Here is a 26,178-nt window from a genome sequence, read left to right as displayed (position 1 = left end):
CAGGTGTGTCAATGGTCCCACTTGACCATAACACATTAATATAGGAATAATATCAATAATAAGAATCAATATAATCATGCTAGGAGGAGGGGGAAAATTTCTCAAAATTTTCCAAATTTTCACAACCGGTGGGCTGCACCGGCAAGTAGGGGCCCGTCGGTCGAGCCCGTCGGTCCCAGTACCTCAAACCGGCGGGTGGCACCGGCAGGTAGGTTCCCGCCGGTCGGGCCCGCCGGTCGGGCCCGCCGGTCCTGCCCGAGTAAAAACATGAACAGGGCCCTACAGACCCTGTTCTGTCTTGTCTCTTTCCCCAACTTCTTTCTCTTTCTTCCTCTTTTCCTTGGGCGTTTTTGGAGGTCTCCTTGGCGCTTCTACTCGTGAGTCTACTCATCAACTCGGTGCCTTTTTGAGAAGATTCAACTCTCACTTCCAAGTAAGTTTCTTCTCCTCCTTTCTCCGAATTTTCATTTGGGGGTAAAAATGCATGTGTAGATCTTAGTCTAGGCTTTCTTTCCATATTCCTCTCCATAGAATAGTGTTGCCATGTGATTATGATGCTTCTCTTGTGGTCATTTGTAGTTTATTAGGATTTTATCTCCTCATTTGGAGAAAAACCCCAAATCGTGCCCTAGGTTTCCAAATTTGGGGATTTCTTCAATTCTCGCCCCTTTTCTCCAATTGATGATTCCTTTGTGATGTATTTCACTTGATTTGTGCTTAACATGCCATAGATTTCATGAATTGTCCATTATGCTTGGAATCCCCATGTACTCCCATGAAAAACCCCTCTTTTGTATTGGTTTCCTTGGTTTTCATCACGTACTTGTATTCATGGACCTCCACAGCCTATTTGGGTATGTTTTTGGTACTTTCATGATCCCGCTACCAATGCATTTCGTCTTAGTCCTATGATTTCAAGTTGTACTCCATTGTGTTTGAATTTGCGCATTGGGATCGAATCCCCTCATGTTAAATATGCTTCTTGCTATTATTTTACTGTTTTGGCATGTTTCCCCGCTTTGTCACCTACCGTGCATCATATCCATTAGCTCCCTATCATTTCTAGCTTGTCGCCGTTCCCATTTTGCGAGTATTTGGGTTTTGGGTCCCCCCCCTTTTTAATGCTGTCATTTTCCATTCTTTACTTACCCCACTCTCTTTTCTTCTTGCCAGGATGTCATCTCACACCGGCAAGGGACCATCTTCCTCTGGCGTTCGACGTAAGACGACCGCTACTAAGCGGAAGAGTGCGGAAACCAGCTCTTCAGCCCCCCGCACAGGGAGACCCGGACCTGCCCGGTCTGACCCTACAGACTATGATGAGGAGCACTTCCTTAGTGCAGAGGCAGCATCCAACTGACCGATTTTCCTGAAGAGGTCGGTGATGATGGAGAAGACCATGGTAGTCGAGGACTTCCATAAGGCTCAGCTTCAGGAGAGGTTCTCAGCACTGGGCTGGGATTCTATCCTTCACGTAGACCGACCATGCTACGAGCAGCTAGTTCGCCGGTTCTACTGCAACTTGGAGGTGTCTTATCCATACGGGGAGTTCACCATAAGCAGCTTGGTGAAGGGGGTAGACATACAGCTGACGGTGGGTACTTTGGCCAACATCTTGGGCATATCGGCAGCTGGGCACCGATAATACAGTCCTCTCAGGAGTAAGCCTCTGGGACCATTCATGAGCTTGGAGACGTCAGACTTCATCTACGAGACTATCTATGGTAGCAGCACCCGTCCGGAGTCCGAGATGTCCTTCTACCCCGAGGTTCGTTTATTTGCTCGGTTGGTCCAGTTCAACCTGCTCCCCATAGGAGGTCATCGAAACCAGGTGGGTTTCATGGCGGCTTTCATCGTGTTCTGCATCTACACGGCCGCAGAGGGAGGTGTCGAGCACTTGTGCCTCCCGTACATCATTCTCAAGACGATGGAGCACCACACTTCCCACCCTGAGGATGGAGGATTCCCCTATGGTAGGATCCTCACTAGGGTCTTCGAATTCTTCGGGGTGGACCTGAGCGGCGAGGAGGGGAAGACTCCGGCAGGTAGGTTCGACAGGAGTAACCTCCTGAGGATGGGTCTCCATACCCTCATGGATACACCTCCGAGAGCAGGAGCTCAGAGAGGTAGGGGTAGGAGGGCTGCCCCTATGGGGGATGTCCACATGGAGGAGGAGTCCAGCGAGGAGGATGAGGACTACGTTCCTCAAGACGAGGAGGACGATCTGGTGGGTGGTGACATACCTCAGGAGTCGAGAGGCCCCGGTCCTAGTTCCTCCAGAGCTGCAGCCTCACCACATAGAGCCCCACCACCTGCGAGTGGTGCATACGACTTCGAGGGCATGATGTCCACCATGCGGGCCTTGTAGGATGGCCAAGTCTAGCTACTGAGGAGGCTGGACGAGAGTGCCTCTAGGGAGGAACGCATCCTTGAGAGGTAGGCCACTTTGGAGGATTCCTTCCTCAGGCTGGGTCAGGACTTGGACACCACGACCAACGTTATCTCAGCAGATTTTGGTCGACTTCGGAGAGAGGTACGGCTGGTGAACGCGAGGTTTGACTATTACGATCACCGCCTTGACGTCAACTCTAGGCCTCCGGCGAACGTGGTGATCATTGATGACGACGACGATGACCAGTGAGGGCTTAGCTCGCCCACACCAGCCTTTATCCATTTTCCTTCTTGTGGACCTTATTGTATATTTCATTTATTCTCATCCCTTGTATTTGTACTGTAACTGGACTCATTTATGGAATAATATCTTTTGATAGTGATTTTTTGTCTGTGGTGCATTTATTTGTTGAGTTCTTATGTAGTTTGGTTGTGATGGTTCTAGTTGCTTTTATCTTTGTCGTATTGAATATGTTGTTTATCAGGTGTTGTGTGTAAAATTTTTGGAAATCCCATTTTACGCCGTTATGCTGCCGAAATTTCGTCAAACTAGTACGCGATAGGTTATATCACCAACTTAATTATCTTTTATCTACACTCACGTATGCCATGAATGCAATCCCTAAATGCAACTCTTTTTTTTTTATACTTTCTTTCTTTGGATTTTAACTCCTTAAAGCTTTTACATTAACCCAACTCCATTTCCCTATTATAGAGTCTACGGGATTCTAATGGTATACTGTGAGTGGAGCAGAGCATCACGCTCTGATACCACCGTTGTCACACCCCGTTCTCACAGAACTGGGCCAGTGATCGGGTTAACACCGGTTAACCCAAACCTCCTAGGATCATCAGATACTGTATTCCACCACAGCATACACACAACTAATATAAGCTCATCAAATCAGCGGAAGACTAAGTTTAACCTGTGAATAATCCCATAATACTTGATACCCGAATTGTGATACAATAATTATATACATGTGGGCCCGAAGGCATGATATTTACACAATAAAAGTACAATTCATATATCAAGTATGTAAAGGAAATCATCAGAATAATCAAAGTACACAGCTCGGCTCGGCAACAAAGGCTAGAGCTCAGCTCGGCATCAAGGGTTGAGCCCAGCTCGGCATCACATAGTAGAGTTCAGCTCGGCCTCATAAGTGGAGCTCAGCACGGCCTCAGAACTGCGATCCCGCAGCACAACTTTCGCACGAGCAGTCAGTGCCATGCTCTAACTCCTCAGGGGTCCACCAATCCTCTTAAGGAAACTCGACTGTGGGACCCACCCCATGCTCCTCAGATGTATGACCTGCAAAATCATCTAAAAAGGGGGTGTACACGTGGGATGAGCTCACTAGCTCAGTAAGTGATAAGATGGACCACACAGCAGTCCACACATCAAAACACAATCATATGCACTACATGCGATGCAATACATTTTAAATCACATCCACTTAAGCAACATTACTAAGTCTTCGGTTTTAGTGCTACTACAGCCACAGTGCGTGTATACTCCGAGTACGAGCCGCAAACTCCATCCCGCGATACGCCTATAGGGCTGTCGGAGAAGGCCCACCGTGAGTGCTCGAAAAAGTAAAGACAATGTCGTCCACCGGCTCTCAATAGAAATGTAAATGACTGAAATTAAAGGTGCTGACTCCAGCAATTTAAAAGCAGTACGATTGGCCCTCTTGAATGTACCATCGGGGTTGCCGACTGTCCTATTGACCCGCCGGACGTTATGTCTAACCGCCACAGTGACCCGACAACCGCGACCACTGCTTCCCCCTAAATGATAACCCAACACCTCAACCCCTGTTGGGAAGGGTCGTAGCACGGAATGGTGAAAATCCTAATACCGCATGCTTCTATATGACAATAGTATGATTGCATAGTGCCACCGCGTCCCATACCACGGGCCACCAATGCACTCGTTTAGCCGACTACAACATCTAGTCTATCAATGCATCATGCACAATGATGTCCACATTCAACATATAAACATCTCATCCAATTGGCATTTAGAAAGTAAACATGGCACACATGCATAACAATGTGAGGAATGACTAATCTACAATAGCATGTTCATGATGGCATGACTATACTAGATATAATTAAATGAATGTCAAACAATACCTTGAAACAAGGCCAAACATCCTCTCCCCACTTACCTGTAGCGTACAAGGATTCTCGTTCGGTACGGGTGAGATCCGGTGCGAATCGGGTAGGATTTGGTGAACCTAACATAATTGAGCAGGGTTAGTACTTCACCATTTTGGAATCAAAATTAATACGATCCGATAACACAATAATGTTTAGAACGTTAAAAGAAGGTCGCATGTCCAATTTGGGTCCAATCAGACGTAAGAAACACCTTTGGCCACACAGGTGGGTCAGACAGGTGGGATGTCTGGCCCACCGGTCCTACCCATCGGTTTGGACCGACGGGTAGGGGCCCGCCGATAGGGCCCATCGATCTGGCCCGCCGGTTGGGCCAGGGGCCCCTGCTAGGACCGACGGGTAGGGTGGCCCGCCAGTTGGGCCCGTTGGTTGTGCTCGAAGGCCCCTGCCCTCTCAGGTGGGTGCCCACAGGCGGGTAGGGGCCCACCGGTTTCACCCACCGATCTTGGTGGGAAAAACATTGTTTTTCTTCCCAACTTCCTCCATTCTTTGGGGATTCAAATGGGGGCTTTTCTCAACCCATTCTTCACACTTTCAAGTCTTATAGGATAGCTCTAACCTAGATCTAGGTTAGATTCAAGTGATGGGAAACCATCTTACCTTATTTGCCCAAGAACAACTTCAAACCTTCCAAATCACTTCAAACCCTCCATTATTTGGGGATTCAAATGGGGGCTTTTCTCAACCCATTCTTCACACTTTCAAGTCTTATAGGATGACTTTAACCTAGATCTAGGTTAGATTCAAGTGATGGGAAACCATCTTACCTTCTTTGCCCAAGAACAACTTCAAACCCTCCAAATCACTTCAAACCCATAATGCTTCTTCCACCTTGTCAATACCTCTTCAAATCCTACAAGATCAACACATAAATCATCTATTAAACCTTAGATTAATCATTTCAAAGGGGATTTACAAGATCTCAAGAAACCCTACTCGAATCAAGGGTTTAAGCTTGGGTATGGTGAATGTTCAAAGAACCCAACTTTGCTTACCTCTAAATGTAGATCTAGAGTTGAAGATCACTCTCCCGGCGCCGGAAAGGAAAGATCATGCTTCGGCGCCACTGAAATCCTTCTCTTCTTCCTCTTCCTTTTCTTCCCTTCTTCTTCTTCCCTTTCTTTTCTCTCTCCTCTTTACTATTCTCACCAACGTACGGGTGTCATAAATGAAAATAAAATAAAGTCATAAATGCTATATGTATACTTCCTAAATAACTAAATAGTGCACATGGATGGGTCATTCAGGAGGGTGGGTGCACCCACCTGTCCGTCCACCTGAGGGCCAAAACTTGGGATTTTGACAGAGTTCGGGCCTGGCGCGAACCCCACCCCTGGCATACGATGTAGTATACGTATATACCTTAATATACGACTACAATACCTGCTTTATCCGTACATGACCTTATGGTAGGTGCATGTACACGGCTTGGGCACTCCCGTCTCTTCTGGCACTGGCTCGGACTTGTCCGGCCAGCCGGTGTTTAAGGTCACCCTTACCATCATAGCCCATAAGGAACCTGCTCTAACTCCCTCTAGTTCGTTTCCTGCATTGTTAAACCGGATCAACCGCGTAATCAGACCGGATTTAAGAAGTAGGGTATTACAATATAAGTCAGAGAGTAAAAAGATATTGAAAATCTGAATTTGATCTATATATGTATCCATTTAAGGGTATCCAAATCCAGAAATAGAATATCTAGAATTGGTCAAATCCGATCCGTATCCGAATCTATACACGTTTACAAATTTTTTCAAGTCATACAGCAAGAAATGAGGAGCTACGGTTACAGGATGCGTAACTGCGCACCCAGCGTATTTTAAAGAGTAGGCGCGCTTAGGGCGGCCGTTCCCTTTCTATAAATACCCTCGCAGGGCCGTCCTTACATTCGTTTTGTTTCTCAAACTCCATTGGGTTTCTTTCTCTGAGGAAGGAGGATGAGGGAGAGATCTATGTGTTAACTGAAAATGAAAAAGAAAATAAGTTAATAAAAAGTGAAAATAGAATTTAGAACTGATTTGTAGCAGAGAAATAACTGGCAGGCTCTCTTAGTCTCTTTCCTTACCTGAAACCCTAGTTTTGTTTAATTTTACTTTTTTATTTTTATTTTGTGTGAGTTTCTTCTCTGTTGATCTGTTCGCGATGGATACGCGATACCAGTTTTCTCCGGCGGAGGTCAAGAAAGTACGCCGAGTTCAGTTCGGCATACTAAGTCCCGATGAAATTGTAATTTTCCATGACGCTCGCGTTCTCTCTTCCGATTAATTAGTTTTTTAGGGTTTTTCGTTTGGTTTTTGATTCTTGCTTATCGTTTTTGTAATGATGTTTTCATTTTTATGTTTTATTTTTGCAGAGGCAAATGTCAGTGGTGCAGATCGAGCACAGCGAGACGACTGAGAAGGGGAAGCCGAAGCCTGGTGGTTTGAGCGACCCTCGACTCGGTACTATTGACCGGAAGGTGAAGTGCGAGACTTGTAATGCTAACATGGCGGAATGTCCTGGGCATTTTGGGCATCTTGAGCTTGCTAAGCCTATGTTTCATATCGGATTCATGAAGACTGTACTCAGTATCATGCGATGTGTTTGCTTCAATTGTTCTAAAATTCTTATCGACGAGGTATACCATGGCTAGTTATTCTTTCCACGTTTCCTCTAGTTACTGTAAATTTTGATGGATTCTTCACTGTGTTTTGTGCCTGAATTTTCTAGAGGGGTTTATATGCGGATATTCTTCTACAAACTACCTTGTAAGGATGATTTTACATGTTCGATTGAAATCTAATGCCCTACCCTATAAGATATCCTTGAAGCTGTTTATCAAGTCCTTATTGCTTTTTGAAGAAAGCCATGATAGTTGCCCCGGCAATGGCTTAATTCCAATGGAGAAAACAATTGGACACTTCAGTGGATAAAACGGGACAATCATTTACTGGTTCCATTGTTTTGGGTGTAGTTTTCTCCCATTTTTTGCTAACTTCTTACGGTCTGGCATTGGCATTGAATGATGATATGGTATTCACTCTGGTTTATGTGTCTGAGCTCAGTGAGCTGTCTGCTTTCTTCTTAGTGGCAAGGCTTTTGATGTGGGGATCAGCGATGCTTCTCTGTTATATTTCTTAGTTGCCTTCTTAGTTGGAGTCATACCCACGACCGATTCAATGATTGGCAAAAGCAACGAAAGATCTTTAAAAGATGGTTAAAACATTCGTCTGCGACATGCCTTGCTAATTTGTGGACCTAATGCATGGTGCATTAGTGGTTTTATCAGATAATACTACGTGCTTATACTATCAGTGGGTCTACTTCTTGGTTGTGGTAAAATGGGAGTCGGGTAGAAGGAATTCCACGTGTAATACTAAATTACTTCTATGGTGCTGTATTTATGTTGTATATTCAGATAGTTTATTCACAGTGCATATTTGTGAGGAGGAGAAGTGGCTTGTTCTATGATGTTGGCTATGTGAGGACTGCATTGATAGAATGATTCTTAAGTCTTCTTGATGGGTTTCTACTTGCCTGAGGGATTAGGTTCAGAAACTCAGTTAAAAACCAGAGTTGAAGTGAAGAGAAAAAAGGCTCAATTGAAGGGAAATTCAACATCTAGTTATCAGAAACCTTGGTCGAAGGTCTGATTTGTTGAGGGAACTCAAAATATGAGTCTGATTCAATAGTCTGATATGCAGTTATAAGTTGTCCTAGTAGGGATAGGATTTTCTTAAAAACAGAATTCCAACATTGTCTATTGACAGCAGATCTTAATGGGCTCAAAACATCAATCAAAAGTGCTTCGAAACATCAACGACTTCAACTATAATATATGGATACTATTCTGAAACTGAAAATCAATTCTGATCATAAAATAAAGTAGAATTAGAAATCCAACTTTAAGTAGGACTTTATGAAACTAGCCAAAAAAAAAAGAAACTGTGGGGGTGTTTAGAATACTATTCGATTACCAACTATGAAATCAGATTTGGAATCACAGATGGAAATAATGGAGAAATTGAAATTCCAGCAAGTGCAATATTACTGCAGTATCACTTCTATGGGCCAGCCTGTACCCGTTTGGGAGCGCAATAGGATGGCACCAGATATCCGGAGGTGTGGAAAGAGCAGCTGTGAGAAGTGGAAAAGCCATAAAAAAAGGACGATTGTTCGTGGAGGTTTCCATAGAAAGACCCCTTGGTTCTGGCAAACAGATCACAATTACAGGTACCTGGGAGCATACCGATGGAATGATGTCCAAATTTAGATTTGGTCCAGTAAGATATGTAGGGGTTTATGTATTTACTTGGGTTATTCTGGTAAGTTGAATTTTAATTTTATATATGGGAAATTTTAAATTGGGTTAGATACAGTAGGTGATAGAGTTTGTTTTCATTTCTATTTTGGTTTTAGAATACAATTAGGGAACTTCCATTTTTTCCCCCCCCTCTTTGCGACCTAGTGGCCACTAGTTCGAGTCATGAAACAGCCTCTCTGCGAAGAGGGGGTAACACTTTATACATTATGAACCTACCCAGACCCCGCAGTAGAGGGAGTCTCGTGCACTGTGGATGCCTTTTTTTATATCGCCATGTAACCATGGATTCTTAGAATCGAATGAATTGACAAGTTTGAGTGTGCTGTGGTGCTAAAGGCATGGATCTGCTTGCCAAACGTGCTCCCTTTTCGATAGAAGTCCATAATTTGTTCCCCTTCACTTATTAGTCCTAAACTATCCAGCGCAGTTACCAAATTGCCACTACTTCCTTATAATTTGGTTTTAATTGTTTGGGTGAGCCCATAATCAATCCGAATCAGGATTTTGGAACCCTGGATTGCATTGAGTATGCGCAAGATGAGAATAGAAACGAAAACACTGAAACAAGGAATACGCATATACTTGGATTTTTTTTTTTGTTGAATAAAGAAGAAGATAATATAAGAGAAGATACGAATCATGAATCCCACCTGATCTCTAGAGCTGGCATCGCACCAAGCCTTCCTTAGCATCTCAGAACAATTTATTCTAAATCTCACATAACAATGGAGGCAAAAGCAATAACTCATTCATCAAATTCGTGGGTAGAGCTTTATCCCCTTACAAACTATAGAAGAGACAATAACAGAGTCACTCAAAAAAGGAAAGGCTTAAATCAACCCTGAACTGGTAAGGTAACAAAGATTGACTATTAAACTAAAATAATAAAGGATAAAGGAAACTGAGACTTTATGAAAGATTAGTGTGATCTGTTTAACATCTCCCCTCACCCCACCCCCCCCCCCCAAAAAAAAAAAAAAAAAAAAGAAGAAGAAGAAGAAAAGAGAGAATGGTGCTGATATTCTTGCTTATGCTGTGTGTTTAACCCTCTAATCCTGTTCTTACATGGGTGGCTCTTTTCTGATGTTCCTGTTTTTATTATTATTATTATTTTTTTAAATTCTGGGTGTGAGTTTGGTGTTTTTCAATTGACATCTGTTTGTATTTACTCTGAATTGGGTCTTACTTATTGCCAATTAATGCCCTTTAGCAGAACAGGCGGCATGTTATGTTGGTTATAATGTACAATGCTGAACACTATTTTCCATGTGGTAGCTTGATCCCAGCACTACAGTAGTTGGACCAACACGACTTGGTTTGGAAAACCAAGCCCAGACATAACCGGCCAACCCAGGCTTTTGAAACAAGAAGGGTTGGTAGGGTTTATTTGTAATCTTTTTATTTTTTTTATGAGAGATTTGTTTGTAATCTTTATTCTTTTATTTTACCATGTTTTACTTGGTTAGGTTACATAGGTGGTAGATTTCAATTTCATTTTAGTCTTAATATTATATTAGGAGTCTTTGTTTCTTTTCTTTATAAATGCAAGCATATACCCATCGATGGACGGATTTGAATATAGAAGATTATTGAGTTTGTTTAATCTGGGTGTGGCATGTCTTCTGATTGCAAGGTCTCTCTCTCTCTCTCTCTCTCTCTCTCTATATATATATATATATATCCCCTCATTGGACCAAATCCTCATCTCCCTTGGTGAACTTTCTTCTCTCTTCTTCTCCCTTATTCCTCTCCCTCTTCCTTTCTTCTTTTCCTGTTACTGATCTGCCCCTTTTGTCTTTATTCTCTTGTGTTCCATTCTTCATCCACTTTTTCTATTTCATTTCATCTCTCTTCTTTGACAGTAGTCACAGTACTATTAGTTGGAAGATAAAATTCCAGAACTCTGTTAAACCTTCTCAGTTTGTATGTAGATTTGGCGGCTTACTTCCTTTCCCTGAAGAGACCTAATCTCTTGCCCTTTGGCCCCTACAATTTCTTCTGCTGATAGATTCAGATCTGGAATCTCAGATCTTCTTACTGTTACCCCCAGTTTGTGTTTCAGGTTTTTATTGTTAAATTAATAGTTGACTTTGCGAACCAATGGTGATTTAATAGGGTTAGATGTTACGAGCCTATGTTTAAAATCACCTTGGAAGGGGCTTGTATCGAACAAGTTATCCCTATTCAATAAATACTCTTTCCATTTGTGTCCTTAGGCATTTTATTTACCATGTGACCCCTTGAAGAATCTGGTTAATTATGAGATTGACACTCCCATTACATGTTGATCTATTTAGGCACTCGGGTGGGCCCATACAATCCTTAAGGGGGTTTTCGAATCCGGTATTGCATCATGGCTTCTAACAAAATGGATTCTATTTGTCTTTATTTCCCACTCTTGTTTCTGTTACGATTATGTGTTTGGATTTTCTTATGGTGTTCTTTCAGTTCTGAAATCAATATAATTGTTTCTTTCAACTTTCTTTGGTAATGGATTTTCTAGGACGATCACAAGTTTAAGCAAGCTCTTCGAATTAGAAATCCGAAACATAGACTGAAGAAGATTTTGGATGCCAGTAAGAACAAGGCCAAATGTGAAGGTGGTGATGAAATAAACGTTGAAGGTCAAGAGTCTGAAGAACCAGTGAAGAAGAGTCGGGGAGGCTGTGGGGCCCAACAACCAAAGCTCACCATTGAAGGTATGAAAATGATTGCGGAATACAAGGCTCAGAGGAAGAAAAGTGATGACCAGGATCAGCTTCCTGAACCTGTTGAAAGAAAACAGCAGCTTTCTGCAGAAAGGGTAACTCATTCTTCAAATGCATTTTGTTATGCTTCCTCATGTTACCATATTCTTAATCCTTTTTTTTTTTTTTTTTCTTCTGAAGCTCATTCCTGACAATGTTCTGTTGTATGTTCCAGGTTCTAAGTGTTCTAAAGAGGATAAGTGACGAAGATTGTATAAAATTAGGTCTCAATCCTGAATATGCCCGCCCAGATTGGATGATTTTACAAGTCCTTCCAATTCCTCCTCCTCCTGTGAGACCTTCTGTTATGATGGATACTTCTTCAAGGAGTGAGGCAAGCTCCCTTTCTCCCATTTTATGTAAATCTTAAATTCAAAATGTTAGCTTTAGGATCACATAGCATTCCTATGTGATCCTAGTTAATGATCGATGGATGGTATTTAGGTCTTAGACATTATTCAAGATGACAAATGCCAGTTTATTTGTTTTATTTTTTAAGGGAATTTGTGTAATGACATTGTAATATTATTTTGCCTCATAAATCTTGAAATTTTTTTTTCCACTCTTTTTCTTTCCTTGAATCAGGATGATTTGACCCATCAATTAGCAATGATCATTAGACATAATGAGAATCTGAGAAGACAGGAGAGAAATGGAGCTCCTGCACACATCATCTCAGAATTTGCACAATTATTGCAATTTCACATAGCTACATATTTTGATAATGAGCTTCCAGGTCAGCCAAGGGTATGTGTTCTTGTATATGTACTTCCATTAGTTCGTACTTTGTTGACATTTGATTAGGATCATTTGAGAATCTTGGTTATTGTTCAGGCTACACAGCGGTCTGGGAGGCCTATTAAATCAATATGTAGCAGACTTAAGGCCAAGGAAGGTCGGATTAGAGGTAACTTGATGGGAAAACGTGTAGATTTTTCAGCACGTACCGTCATTACACCCGATCCAACCATCAACATTGATGAGCTGGGGGTGCCATGGAGCATTGCTTTAAACTTAACATATCCAGAAACTGTGACTCCGTATAACATTGAAAGGTATGAGGTTTTTAATGCATGTTGTTCAGTAGTTGTACACATAGTTATCAATTCGGCCGAACCGAATTTTTCCGAATTTTATCAAAAAATTCGGACCGAATCCGAATTAAAAATAAAATTCTTTAAAATTCGCGACTTTTTCCAAAATGAATATAAATCGCGAATAATTCGGACCGAATCCGAATTAAACCGAATTATTCGGTCCATTTAAACATTATTAAAAAAAAAAACCAAAAATAAAAAAAAAAAAAAAAAAAAAAACAATTAAAAAAAAAAAAAAAACCCCAATAAGATTTTTTGACCGCTTTTTTGACCGAATCCTTAAATTAATCGTCCGAATTATTCCGAATAATTCTCTGTCCGAATAATTCCCGAATCCGAATTTGCTAACTATGGTTGTACTTGTACATACTTGTCTGCCTATATCTTTTGTTATCAAGTAGTCCTTATACTTGCCAGGTTGAAAGAACTTGTTGAATTTGGGCCTCATCCTCCACCCGGAAAAACCGGTGCCAAGTATATCATTAGAGAAGATGGGCAGAGGCTAGATCTTCGGTACTTGAAGAAAAGTAGTGATCACCATCTGGAGCTTGGTTACAAGGAAAGTTGCTGCTTTTTTGACTTTTGTTCAGAGGTTGTTGATGTTTTCCTGGTTCTTTCATGTTCTTTGAACTTGAAACATCTCTGTTGCAGGTTGAGAGACACCTACAAGATGGAGATTTTGTTCTTTTTAATCGACAACCTAGTCTCCATAAAATGTCTATAATGGGACACAGAATCAAGATTATGCCATACTCAACGTTTCGCTTGAACTTGTCAGTGACCTCCCCATACAATGCTGATTTTGATGGTGATGAAATGAACATGCATGTTCCTCAGTCATTCGAAACAAGGGCAGAAGTCTTGGAGCTCATGATGGTACCTAAATGTATTGTGTCGCCTCAGGCGAATAGGCCTGTTATGGGTATTGTCCAGGATACACTGTTAGGATGCCGTAAGATAACCAAAAGAGACACATTCATTGAGAAGGTGATGACAGCAGCCAGCAGGCAGTTGCACTTTTGCTTCCTTTGCTGTACTATGTATCTTTACCAACCTTCTGAGTCTGATATTTTCTTGGAATTCTGCAGGATGTTTTTATGAATATATTGATGTGGTGGGAGGATTTTGACGGAAAAATACCTGCTCCAGCAATTTTGAAGCCTAGACCTCTTTGGACGGGAAAGCAAGTGTTTAATCTTATCATTCCAAAGCAGATAAATCTCATGAGGACCTCAGCTTGGCACTCGGAGTCTGAAACAGGATTTATAACTCCAGGTGATACACAAGTTAGAATAGAGAAAGGGGAACTTCTGGCAGGCACTCTTTGTAAAAAGACACTTGGAACATCCACTGGAAGTCTTATTCATGTCATCTGGTAAGTGTTTTTATTAGAAGACGACCTGGAAACCATAACGATTGGTACTCTAGCTTTTTTACATATTTATTTCTCTACAGGGAAGAGGTCGGTCCAGACGCAGCCCGCAAATTTTTGGGACATACTCAATGGCTTGTTAACTATTGGCTTCTGCAGAATGCTTTTAGTATTGGAATTGGGGACACAATTGCTGATGCGTCAACCATGGAGAAAATCAATGAAACAATTTCTAAAGCAAAGAATGAAGTGAAAGATCTTATCAGGGCTGCTCAGGAAAAGCAGCTGGAGCCTGAACCTGGTCGAACAATGATGGAATCATTTGAAAACAGAGTAAACCAGGTGTGTGGCTGGAAATTAGAAAATGTTGTTTCCCCCATTGGCTACACTACTTTGCTTATTTTTCTGACAAATATGTTGTTTCCAGGTGTTAAACAAAGCTCGTGATGATGCTGGGAGTAGTGCCCAGAAGAGTTTGTCAGAGAGTAACAATCTCAAGGCAATGGTAACTGCTGGGTCAAAGGGTAGTTTCATTAATATCTCCCAAATGACTGCTTGTGTTGGACAACAGAACGTTGAAGGTAAGCGGATCCCATTTGGCTTCATAGATCGAACATTACCCCATTTCACCAAGGATGACTATGGGCCTGAAAGTCGTGGATTTGTGGAAAACTCATATTTGCGTGGGTTGACCCCACAAGAGTTCTTTTTCCATGCTATGGGTGGTAGGGAAGGTTTGATTGATACTGCAGTCAAGACTTCTGAAACTGGGTATATCCAAAGGCGACTTGTGAAGGCTATGGAGGATATAATGGTCAAATATGATGGGACTGTCAGGAACTCATTGGGGGATGTTATTCAGTTTCTTTATGGAGAAGATGGTATGGATGCTGTTTGGATTGAAACACAGAAGTTGGACTCCCTAAAAATGAAGAAATCTGAGTTTAATAAGGTTTTCAGATATGAGATTGATGATGAAAGCTGGAACCCCAGTTATATGTTACCTGAACATGTCGAAGATCTGAAAACCATTCGGGAGTTCCGCAATGTCTTTGATGCAGAAGTTCAGAAATTGGAAGCAGATAGGTACCAGCTTGGCACAGAGATTGCCACCACGGGTGATAACTCCTGGCCTATGCCGGTGAACCTCAAGAGGCTTATATGGAATGCACAGAAGACATTTAAGGTTGACTTGCGAAGGCCATCTGATATGCACCCTATGGAGATTGTGGAGGCTGTTGATAAACTTCAGGAGAGGCTGAAGGTTGTTCCTGGTGATGATTTTCTGAGTATGGAAGCCCAGAAAAATGCCACCCTTTTTTTTAACATCTTGCTGCGCAGTACATTTGCCAGTAAAAGGGTGTTGAAAGAATACAGGCTTACACGTGAAGCATTTGAGTGGGTTATTGGTGAGATAGAATCTCGTTTCTTACAGTCACTAGTTGCCCCAGGAGAAATGATTGGGTGTGTTGCTGCTCAGTCTATTGGTGAGCCTGCTACTCAAATGACTTTGAACACCTTCCATTATGCTGGTGTGAGTGCTAAGAATGTCACTCTGGGTGTACCCAGGCTGAGGGAAATTATTAATGTTGCTAAGAAAATTAAAACTCCTTCATTGTCTGTTTACCTGAAGCCTGAAGTGAACAAGACAAAAGAGAGGGCGAAGAATGTTCAATGTGCTCTGGAATACACCACTCTGCGGAGTGTAACCCAAGCTACTGAAGTTTGGTATGATCCAGACCCAATGAGCACCATAATTGAAGAGGATATTGATTTTGTCAAGTCATACTATGAAATGCCAGATGAAGAGGTTGCCCCAGAGAAAATTTCGCCTTGGCTTCTTCGCATTGAGTTAAATCGTGAGATGATGGTGGATAAAAAGCTGAGTATGGCCGACATAGCAGAGAAGATAAATCTTGAATTTGATGATGATTTAACTTGTATATTTAATGATGACAATGCTGAGAAGCTGATTCTCCGCATCCGTATAATGAATGATGAGGCTCCAAAGGGTGAATTGCAGGATGAATCTGCCGAGGATGATGTTTTCCTTAAAAAGATTGAGAGTAACATGCTGACTGAAATGGCCCTTCGTGGTATCCCAGATATCAATAAAGTTTTTATCAAGTCAGGGAAAGTAAATAAATTTGATGAGAACGAAGGGTTTAAGCCAGAAGTTGAGTGGATGCTGGATACTGAAGGCGTTAATCTTTTAGCTGTTATGTGTCATGAGGATGTTGATGCCACACGGACTACAAGTAACCACTTGATTGAAGTGATTGAAGTTTTGGGAATCGAGGCTGTTCGTCGAGCACTTCTAGACGAGTTACGAGTGGTTATATCTTTTGATGGGTCTTATGTGAATTATAGGCACCTGGCCATCCTCTGTGATACAATGACTTATCGGGGTCACTTGATGGCTATCACCCGTCATGGTATTAACCGGAATGATACTGGACCAATGATGAGATGCTCATTTGAGGAAACCGTGGACATTCTTCTCGATGCGGCTGTTTATGCTGAAACAGATCATCTTAGGGGTGTTACCGAGAATATTATGCTAGGTCAGCTTGCTCCAATCGGCACCGGTGATTGTGCCTTGTATCTGAATGATCAGATGTTGCAGCAAGCCATTGAAATCAATCTCCCTAGTTATATGGAAGGTTTAGATTTTGGCATGACACCTTCCCGTTCACCGATTACTGGAACTCCATATAATGAGGGCATGATGTCTCCAAGCTATTTGCTGAGCCCAAATATTCGTTCTTCGCCTATTTCAGATGCTCAATTTTCTCCTTATGTCGGTGGAATGGCCTTCTCACCTACTTCATCCCCAGGCTACAGTCCATCCTCTCCTGGCTACAGCCCCACCTCTCCTGGCTATAGCCCCACCTCTCCTGGCTACAGCCCCACTTCACCAGGTTACAGCCCCACTTCCCCAACATACAGCCCCAGCTCTCCTGGTTACAGTCCAACCAGTCCTGCATATTCTCCTACAAGTCCATCATATTCCCCTACCTCACCCAGCTATAGTCCGACCTCACCGAGCTATAGCCCGACCTCACCCAGTTACAGCCCGACCTCTCCCAGTTACAGCCCTTCTTCTCCCAGTTACAGCCCTACTTCTCCGGCCTATAGTCCTACTTCTCCAGCTTATAGCCCCACATCTCCTGCATACAGTCCCACCTCGCCATCATACAGCCCGACATCGCCATCGTACAGCCCGACCTCGCCATCTTACAGCCCAACCTCTCCATCATACAGCCCGACCTCTCCATCATACAGTCCGACCTCTCCTGCATATAGCCCAACATCTCCAGGTTACAGTCCGACCTCACCAAGTTACAGTCCGACATCTCCAAGCTACAGTCCTACATCTCCAAGTTACAATCCCCCATCTGCAAAATACAGTCCATCATTGGCGTACTCCCCAAGTAGCCCAAGGCTGTCACCGTCCAGTCCATATAGTCAGTCTTCTCCAAATTACAGGTAAGTTGCAATGTGCTGCCTAATGAAATTTTAAAGCTGTTTTCTGCACGATTTTCTATGGTAGACAGCTTTGTACCATGTTCCGTTGACGAATTAGCTAGATATAAATTCATTCAACTCGATTCAGCTAGTTTTCCTCAGATATTATTATGATTATTTTTTTGGGTTTTACTGATAAACTCTATCTTGGGGTGTTCTTAAACTTCGCCATGAATTTTTTTTTCTATGTATTTACAGTAGCTGCTATAAGTTTGCTCAACTCCTTTTTTTTTTTTGGCAGCCCAACGTCACCATCTTATTCGCCAACTTCTCCATCTTATTCCCCACCAAGCCCCACATACAGTCCTAGCAGGTAAACTTTATGTTCACTGTTTCTAGTCTAGCTTATATTTCATTGGTATGTTAACATTCGTTTTAAGTTTTTGAGTATTTGTAATATCTTTGTTCAGTCCATATTCTGTGAATTTTGTTACATCCTAAGGACTTGAGAATTGTTGCATGCATGGTACGAAAACTTAAAACAAAAAAAAAGGGGGGGGGGTTGGGGAGGCTAAATGCATTAGAAAATATAGGTAAAGTGAGCCTATGTATATAATATTTCCATTGTTGAAACTGAGGAAAGATGCTTCATGGATTATCTGACATCTGTTGTGGCTGATATGAATATTATAACTTTCAATTGTTCTTACTGAGTGCAAATGACATGGAAACATTACAGGATGATTGTGGTGACCTAAGATAATTCATGGCTCTCAGAATAATTCTTGCTTTCCTATCATGCCTTTTGATTCTCTACTTTGCAAGGCAGAACTAGTTTTAGGTTCACAATACGTGTGGGAAACTATGGTTGGTGTAGCTTATAGTTGTTTTATCTGTCAGATGATTTTGGTACTCCAGGGTGGGTTGGTTCCGGTTCTGGATCTTAATAGGTTGCTTCTGGTCCTGTTCTTTGTTTTGGTCCTAATTGAAAACATTAAGCCCATATAGTCCACATTTATTTTTGAGAAAGAAAGCATTTTTTTTTTAAGTGGTACTTTTCCCCCCAGACCCCCCCCCAATCCCCCCAAAAAAACAGAAAAGAAGAAAGTAGATTTGTGCTGGGTATATCTTTGGCATATATGCTGTTATGGGCATGTATTTATTTCTTTGATTGACAATTGCATTTTTCTTACAAACTAATAATTTATATATTGTACCCCTTTGGCAGTCCATACAATTCTGGTGTCACCCCAGACTACAGCCCCAGTTCTCCTCAATACAGGTGGGTGTCTAATTTAGTTTTACTCAGAGATATTTCAGTCAGTAATTTTGGAAGTAGTTGAAACTAGAAGTATCCCAGATTTTATTCTCGTTTTCTTAACTCTGCTGCCATAACTCACTGCAGTCCAAGTGCGGGTTACTCTCCTACTGCGCCAGGCTATTCACCTTCATCTACCAGCCAATACACCCCACAAGGTGACAAAGATGAAGGGAGCACCCGCTGAAGCATACATATTCTGCAGTTGATAGAATGTTGACTCTTGTAGATGGACAAAAATATGCAGGCTTTCAAAACCAATAGAACTGGTCATTTGAGGACCGGAGATTGCATCCCCAGTCTCAAAAAAAGACTAAGGATGGTGGGTAGGAATGGTGGGGAAAACTGATCGGCTGTATCCTTCTATTAAGTTGTTTTTGTTTTGTAACTGAAATTGTGATAGCTTTAGGCCATGGGAAAAAAAAAAAAAAAAAATGGAACTCCGATAGAACTCCATTACGAAGACTATTATGCTGTTGGGAAGCGGCTCTTTTCGAATGTATCATATATTGTTGTCTTCCCATCGATTTTTTTATTTGTGCAAAAAAAAAACCACGTAGTTGGAAATTTAGCAATGATGACTGCTCAATCGTTGTGATCTGAAGATATTGTGTACGGAGAAACCCTGGATTTCTGCACAATTTTGGATCATAGTCGAGAAAGCACCCTAATGGAAATCTGGGGAAGGGGATCTGAGTACCTAATTACTGTTTAATCTGATACTGCTGTCCCACTTTCTGGAATGGTGCTGGTGGTTGAGCCCGACGCCTGGCTGAACTGATTGCTACTCCCAAATGAGAGTGTAATGCTGGTTTCCAGGCAAGAAGATTTGGTAGCTGCAACCTGGAGACTTTTCCTACGGCAGTGGGGGAAAATCCATTTTCGCTGATAATGTCTTCAGCTGCAATTTTATTGAACTTAAAAAGCTATGATCATTCTAAAGACTAACTGTGTGAAAACCAATATATTTGGATCAAATCCGTTAGTGGTGAAGAATGGTTCTATTTGCTTCAATAAGCGGGACTCTTATTACTTTGGGATCATTCACATGAGGGTGTTTATTGTTCTTCATTAGTTTTGATGAAAATTGAATGATTTTTATTTAATATTAGTATGATCTGGTTCATAAAGTTGCGGAGTTAATTTGGGCCGAGCCGATAGGGCTAATTAGGCCAAAAGATTGAATGTCAAGTCATTAGTTTAAAAAAAAAATCTGGAAACTAAAGAGGAAATTGCATGGCCTATGAAGAGAAAAGTAATTTACTAGAACATATATAATGGGATATTTTAAGTTTTGGATTGTCGAAAAAAAAAAATGAAATGACCTTTGGAGAACGAATCTTGCTGGAGTCGGTTTTGGGGTTTTTTTTTCCGATGCAACTCACCGATTTCAAATTAATTAGGTAGGAGTGTAGGACATCCTACTTCCAAACTCCGGTTGAAAATACGCATTTTTTTTTTTCTAATAGGAAACACTCATTTATATAGTGTATTTACGTAAGTACACTTAGATACCTTTTCCAATCAGTTCATTTGACCGGCGTAGCAAGCAAAGCTCTCCTGAGTCCTGACTTCAGCACCGACAGATAAAACCAGAAATTGATTTCTGGTCGGCGGACTAGCATACAAGATATGGTCCTTATCCCTTTCTTGACCAAACACCTCTCTCTCTCTCTCTCTCTCTCTCTCTCTCTCTCTCTGAGTAGATCAGGGGATTAGCTAATACTGTAAATAATTAATTGGATTTTATTATGATCTGTTTGACAAACTAGTCCCTTTCATTACTATATCCAAAGTCTTTCTAATTCTTGAATCCCGATGATGTTATATCTATACTTTTTATAGTTTGTGTGATTCACGAGAGAGAAAAAAGAGAAGAGAAAGAAACAAAAAGCGAAGACCGATCTGATCGATTACTTCCATGGAGAAACCAGCAAGATCAAAGGGGAAAATCTTCTCATTCATACCAGGAGCCACCTCTGTCTCATTCCATAACCCACCCATCAGTCCTGGTCCTGAGAAAAGGCCCGAGAATTGGAACAAGTTCAAGGCCAATCCGGGCAAAGGCTTCTCCGGTCCCATCATATCCATTATCCCAGCCGAGGCTCGCAGGAAATCAAGGAGTGGTAGCTTCGATGTCACAGAACCCACATCCCCGAAGGTCTCTTGTATGGGTCAAATCAAACACAAGCACAAGAAGCTCAAGAACAAGAAGAAGAACACTGTGAAATCCAAGAGTCTGCCTTCTCCTCGGGATTTCTATAAACTTGAATCGTCTCCCGGAGAAGCAAAGAAGAAGCCCTCATCGGCGATCCGTAGAATTTTCGGGATTAGGAGATCTGATCATTCTGATGTTCCTGATAGAGAAGAAGAAGCAGTTCAGGTACAGGGTAAGGCGACTTCTTTGGGTCAGATGAAGCGGTTCACAAGTGGTCGTAATTCTCTGGCCAATTTCGATTGGACGGCACATATGCCGGCGGCTTCAGATGACCGGAATTATCATTCCGACGAGGAGAGAGGTGGTGGAGGAGAGAGTGATGAAGATGGGGTAATAATTCCTCACTCTGCACCCATAATGGTGGTTGGTGGAGGAGTGGCTTTTGGAGGCAAGGAAAGAAGTTAAATCTGTAGAAGAGAAAGAGAACTGAAGAACCATGGCTCCACCTCGGCTTCTGCAATTCACTCTCAAGAAGTGATGAGAGGATCTTTGGATTGTAGTCTTTTTTGTCTTATTTTGCTTAATTTTTTGTTTAAAAAAAATGTAAGATTGAAGAACAAAATAGAAAAGAGTTTTTCTTTGGACAGCAAATAGAAAGACTTCTTTTTCTTTCGGGGATTAATTATGCTTTCTTTTTTATTTTGCTTAAAAAACTGATTAATTATGGGTTGTGTTTTTTGCTTCGAGACAAAGTGTTCCATGATCCATAATCAGGCCACCAATGTTTCCTATTTTAACTATCACTCCTACTTGATTACCATTTTTTTTTTTTTTTTTTTGGGTGGGTATGCTAGAAATGAATTTGCATTGGAGCCTTGAACCTCATTGTTTTGGGTAGTTTTGATACAATTAAACTCAGTCTTATTCCAATTGAATAGACAATCATAGTTGATAATAGCACCCCCGCATCGAAAAGGATTTAAATCTTGAGGAATCAGTGGGGCTGAGTAGTGACACTAGTCACTATCCTTAAGAATGTAGATGTCCTCTATAGTGCAAGTTGGGTTTTTACGAATCAACTTTCAAGATAAAACAATATCATAGGCATTTTCAATAGTCATTGCACTTGCATACTATATACGTCAGAATGAGCTAGGATTGTGGTTAGTCAACAACAAAAGGGAACTCGTGAAGTTTTCTAGATGTCCTTTATTTAGAGGAGAAACACCCTTATGATATACTTGTCTAAAGAGGCCCAAAAGAGGAATTCCCTATCAAAGAGAAACTAAAAACTAATTATTACTAACATCCAATGAAATTTGGACATGATGATGTTAACGATGCATTCACCAAACAACATCTGCGTTGGATAAAACTCATGACATGTCAGACAATATATAAAACATATCGTAGAGTCTTTGATAAAGCTCAACTCTAAGAATTCTATGTTCGACACTTAGATAATAACCATTGGCATCAGTAACACATTGGTCACGAGTTTTGAATCTTAAATATAAAATACTATAATGGCTTTCCTCACCACCTCTTCTATACTCATTTTCGGCATACCACTGTCTCTTTTAGCTCATTCAATCTATAAATAAAATCACTCCTCTCAGCACTCAAAGGCCTCTGTTACACATGTTCATGCTACCTCAAACGATTTTCTTGTATCATGTATCAAGGTTACTCTAAACTAGTTTTAATTTGTTCATTCGTTATTTTATATTTTCTAATTTTATAATTCAACCTCTCAAAATCCTCATTTCAACTATACTAAATTTGTTTATAAGTTATTTCTTCATTGTCAACATTCAGCTCCATGCTATTATCTGATCCAATCTAAAGAACCAATTTGAGGTCCACTAACAAAACTCAATTCAATCACATTGGCTCTAAGACATCTAGTTTTATATTGTAAACAATTCAATAAGGAAAACGCACAAATCCTTGAGAAAAAAAAGCTAATGGCCCAATCCCTAAAAAGTGATGCTAAATTGATGATCTTTGCTCCCTTTTTTTCATTCTATCACCATAAACGATTGTTTTCCTTCAGTTAATGTTTTGAAAATGATAATGTCTAGCGTTCTAGATAGCATGAATACCTCTTGTCCCCATCTACTCAATTGCTTCTCTCAAGTCAAAGCTTCTTTTCTTGTCTTAGGTTTGCTACTATAATTGCAATAGGATCAAGGGCAATTGACTTACCATAGAATTCCTAATTCCTCTCTTTAGAGTGAGGGACTAGAGAGTGATTCTAGGGCTAGGGTGACTTAGGGACGCATGCCTGGGTCCTCTTAACCCTAATATCACTCTGTGATCCCCGGACTCTATGGAGAAGAGTCAGATTAATAGGTTATTTGTATATCAGTGATTACATTAAAATAGAGGAGAAAATATTAACTACCCTTAGGTGGTGAGCCCAACTATAACATGCTGCAGTCTTCGCCCTACAATGGGGAGGAGTGTGGTAACTGATTGGGTGCATTGCACCACTCAAATTGGATTCAGCTCCTCTCCAACCACTGCTACTTCCAATCACATTCCAATCACAAATATGCATGCATCTCAACACCTAAGGATATGCAGTCCCAAACATGCTTGTGTATGATTGAAGAGTGATTAGAACGTCAATCATTGGAGAGGATCAGATCCCTACAAATTAGATAAAATCCATTCATTTATTCATCCATGGTTGGTGGATTGATTGATCAATGGGAGTAGGGGTTAACTACTTACCATCTTGAACGCTCACCCCTCTCCCAAAAATTACATTTTTCCTTTTTTGCGGGACCCACATCCATTTGCCTGCATGTTCTTATTGTGTGTACCCATGTGCAATGAGACTCCATTCATTCCTATCCATTCACGGGTTCAAGGAATCGGGATCGGCCGGTCAATTTGGTTTATTGGGGCAATTTGCAATTTGACTGGCCGGTTCAAAGATATTTTGTCATTTTTAGGTTACTTATGGTTGATTCTTGTCTATTCGGTGCAGAACTAGCTACGATCAGATCCATTGCCGATTCCGATGTGCCTAGTTGATTGATCTAATCTGATTCTGTTTCGAATCAGCTAGAGTCAGCCACGACCTGCAATAACCCTAGTTTTTGGGTTTCGGGATCAAATCCCACTTCATCAAACTCAACAAAGATTAGGATTCTCTCCAATATCCACGGCTCTCCAACGACTCAGCCAAGGGCTGAGAAAGGCTTAGACACACATCCTCAGGTGTTGACAGGTGTTGAGATATGTGATCAAGCCCTCCCAACCCTTGGATGATTATCGAAAGGGGCAATAGAGGATGCAGTTGTTGGAGAGAAGTCTGATCCACCAGCATGGCCCCACTGGGCATGAAAATACTAATTATGGCCCAGCCCACAGGCTGAAAAGCTTAGCCCAGTCTCTGTAACTTTTCCGTGGTCTTCATGTGGGCTCGATCTTGAATCAAGTTAAATCCATTCACTGTGGCATTTATATCGGGAAGGTATTTTGGAGAAAATGCTAAAACCCCCATGAATCGTAGGATGGTCGGTGAACTGTCCCCTACAGGTGAAAGAAATTTTCTTTCAATACCGTGTTTTAACTTTATTTTTATGGTACAAAAAGCTCCGCAAGCAGGCAAAACTAAGAAGCTATACACCAATGAACAAACCTGTAAACCAAAGACCCAAACCTTGCTCTATAATGCACTGCATTATATTAATAAGGACATACAAGTGCAACTTGGGTGAATCCAACTCCAATCTGAACCTGATCCAGTTTAACTAAATTATGTTTACACAGAATGAAATGAAATGAAATGGTGAGTTAATTAGTGAAAGAATGATACTTAATGGAATTCGGATAAAACTCATCCTTAAAAACTAGCCAATAAGGAGAGAGTGCCCACATCGTGCTATTCACATCCGATCTAGGATAATTGCTTTTGCGTTGAACTCCAATCCAATAATGTGCACTTCTATTGTTGAATTGTTTATCTCTGAGATTGAATATATGGTTGAATGTCTGCTTCGGGCCTTCAACATTCTTAGGAAATCGAATAATTGGCATCTATTGCATGATGAGGTTAATGACAATGGTTATTGATTTGTTTTAGTAGTTCAGCTGTTCTTATGGGTATATTCTCATTCTGTATCTGGTTTTTAAAATATAATTTACATTGTGTTTCTTCTTTAAAAAACAAAAAGAAAGAAGGTCAACGGTTGCGCTGCCCTGTTTCTCATCAACCCTTCTTAGACTCCTAATTAGTACAAAGTTGGAGTGTTTATGAACAAAATATCCAATAATTTTGGGAATATGAACCTCAAAATCTAGGCCAGAAAGAAAATGAAGGCAAAATCAGTTCAGTTCAAAGTAATCATTGGGCCAAACCAAGTTCTCATAGTTTATATTGTTGACCATTCTCTAATGTGATTGAACTCATGATTAATGAGTCTATATATATATATATATATATTAGGTGAAGAAAACAGAATTCTGTCTTGAACTCTTATCTATATATTCCAATTTACTTGCCAAAAGAAATCAGAATTCAGTTCTGAATACCAGAGCTTGCAATATATATTATAAATGGTGTCAAGCATATAGTCCCTAGGAAGGTTTAAGTTTTTCTTCTCAACAATCTGGAAGGCAAGGAACATTAAAACTATATGGGCTCCCTGTGATTGTTATTGAGCAAACTTATTTTCTGTTATTAATCAAATATATAGTGGAGATAGAAGGCCATAAACATCTGTAAATATATTGACAACTCCCTCTTACTTATCAATGGTTCTAGATATAATCTTAATGAAGCAACCAAAGATGAAGTTTCTGCAACAAGTGTTATGATTGGGGAGTGTTATGCCTGTTTTGTTTCTGTTGAGAGTTGTAGTGATAGTGAAAAAAGTATACAGATCTGGGTTTTCTGTTCTTGCTATTCTTTGTTTTTCATCTCTCTTTGCTTGCCATGCTCAACATGGTATCAGAACCAATTGTTCCTTGTTTTTTTTCGCCTGGATTATCTTTCCAAGCGTACGGAAACGTCCCATTCCACTTACATGGGAGTGGGATTATTAGGAGTTGTAAAGTTATAGTCTCACAACAATTTTTTCGGCTCCTTGGTGCCTTCATATACTTGTGGAGCTCTCTCCAC

General features: G+C 41.0%; 2 protein-coding genes across 3 annotated transcripts; both read left to right on the top strand.

Annotated features, from left to right (window-relative positions):
- Positions 1-6,475: 6,475 nt before the first annotated feature.
- Positions 6,476-19,404, top strand: LOC122084234 (DNA-directed RNA polymerase II subunit RPB1). Of its 2 annotated transcripts, XM_042652320.1 has the most exons (14): positions 6,476-6,804; positions 6,932-7,195; positions 11,385-11,684; positions 11,804-11,962; positions 12,214-12,375; positions 12,463-12,683; positions 13,143-13,284; positions 13,377-13,712; positions 13,814-14,100; positions 14,181-14,439; positions 14,525-17,586; positions 17,867-17,938; positions 18,794-18,847; positions 18,971-19,404. In XM_042652320.1, the coding sequence occupies exons 1-14, from the start codon at positions 6,721-6,723 to the stop codon at positions 19,068-19,070; spliced, it is 5,502 nt and encodes a 1,833-aa protein (XP_042508254.1). In that variant the 5' UTR covers positions 6,476-6,720; the 3' UTR covers positions 19,071-19,404. The 2 variants fall into 2 exon arrangements, with proteins under 2 accessions (XP_042508254.1, XP_042508255.1); XM_042652321.1 differs by lacking the exons at positions 6,476-6,804; positions 6,932-7,195; positions 11,385-11,684; positions 11,804-11,962 and having other exon boundaries at positions 12,220-12,364.
- A 1,252-nt stretch (positions 19,405-20,656) lies between these two features.
- Positions 20,657-21,723, top strand: LOC122084235 (uncharacterized protein At1g76070-like). The gene has a single exon (XM_042652322.1). It carries the CDS (start codon positions 20,805-20,807, stop codon positions 21,504-21,506), a length of 702 nt encoding a protein of 233 aa, XP_042508256.1. The 5' UTR covers positions 20,657-20,804; the 3' UTR covers positions 21,507-21,723.
- The last annotated feature ends 4,455 nt before the right edge of the window (positions 21,724-26,178 follow it).

The sequence above is a fragment of the Macadamia integrifolia genome, chromosome 7, assembly GCF_013358625.1.
Source record: "Macadamia integrifolia cultivar HAES 741 chromosome 7, SCU_Mint_v3, whole genome shotgun sequence".
Classification (NCBI taxonomy): Eukaryota; Viridiplantae; Streptophyta; class Magnoliopsida; order Proteales; family Proteaceae; genus Macadamia; species Macadamia integrifolia.
Note: the sequence above shows the minus strand (reverse complement) of the source record. Positions and strands in the feature narration are given on the sequence as shown.

Coding starts and splice junctions, on each gene's coding strand:
- LOC122084234 (XM_042652320.1), top strand. CDS start 6,721: ATGGATACGCGATACCAGTTTTCTCCGGCGGAGGTCAAGAAAGTACGC. Junction 6,805..6,931: donor TACTAAGTCCCGATGAAATT/GTAATTTTCCAT, acceptor TTATTTTTGCAG/AGGCAAATGTCAGTGGTGCA. Junction 14,101..14,180: donor AGTCTTATTCATGTCATCTG/GTAAGTGTTTTT, acceptor ATTTCTCTACAG/GGAAGAGGTCGGTCCAGACG.
- LOC122084235 (XM_042652322.1), top strand. CDS start 20,805: ATGGAGAAACCAGCAAGATCAAAGGGGAAAATCTTCTCATTCATACCA.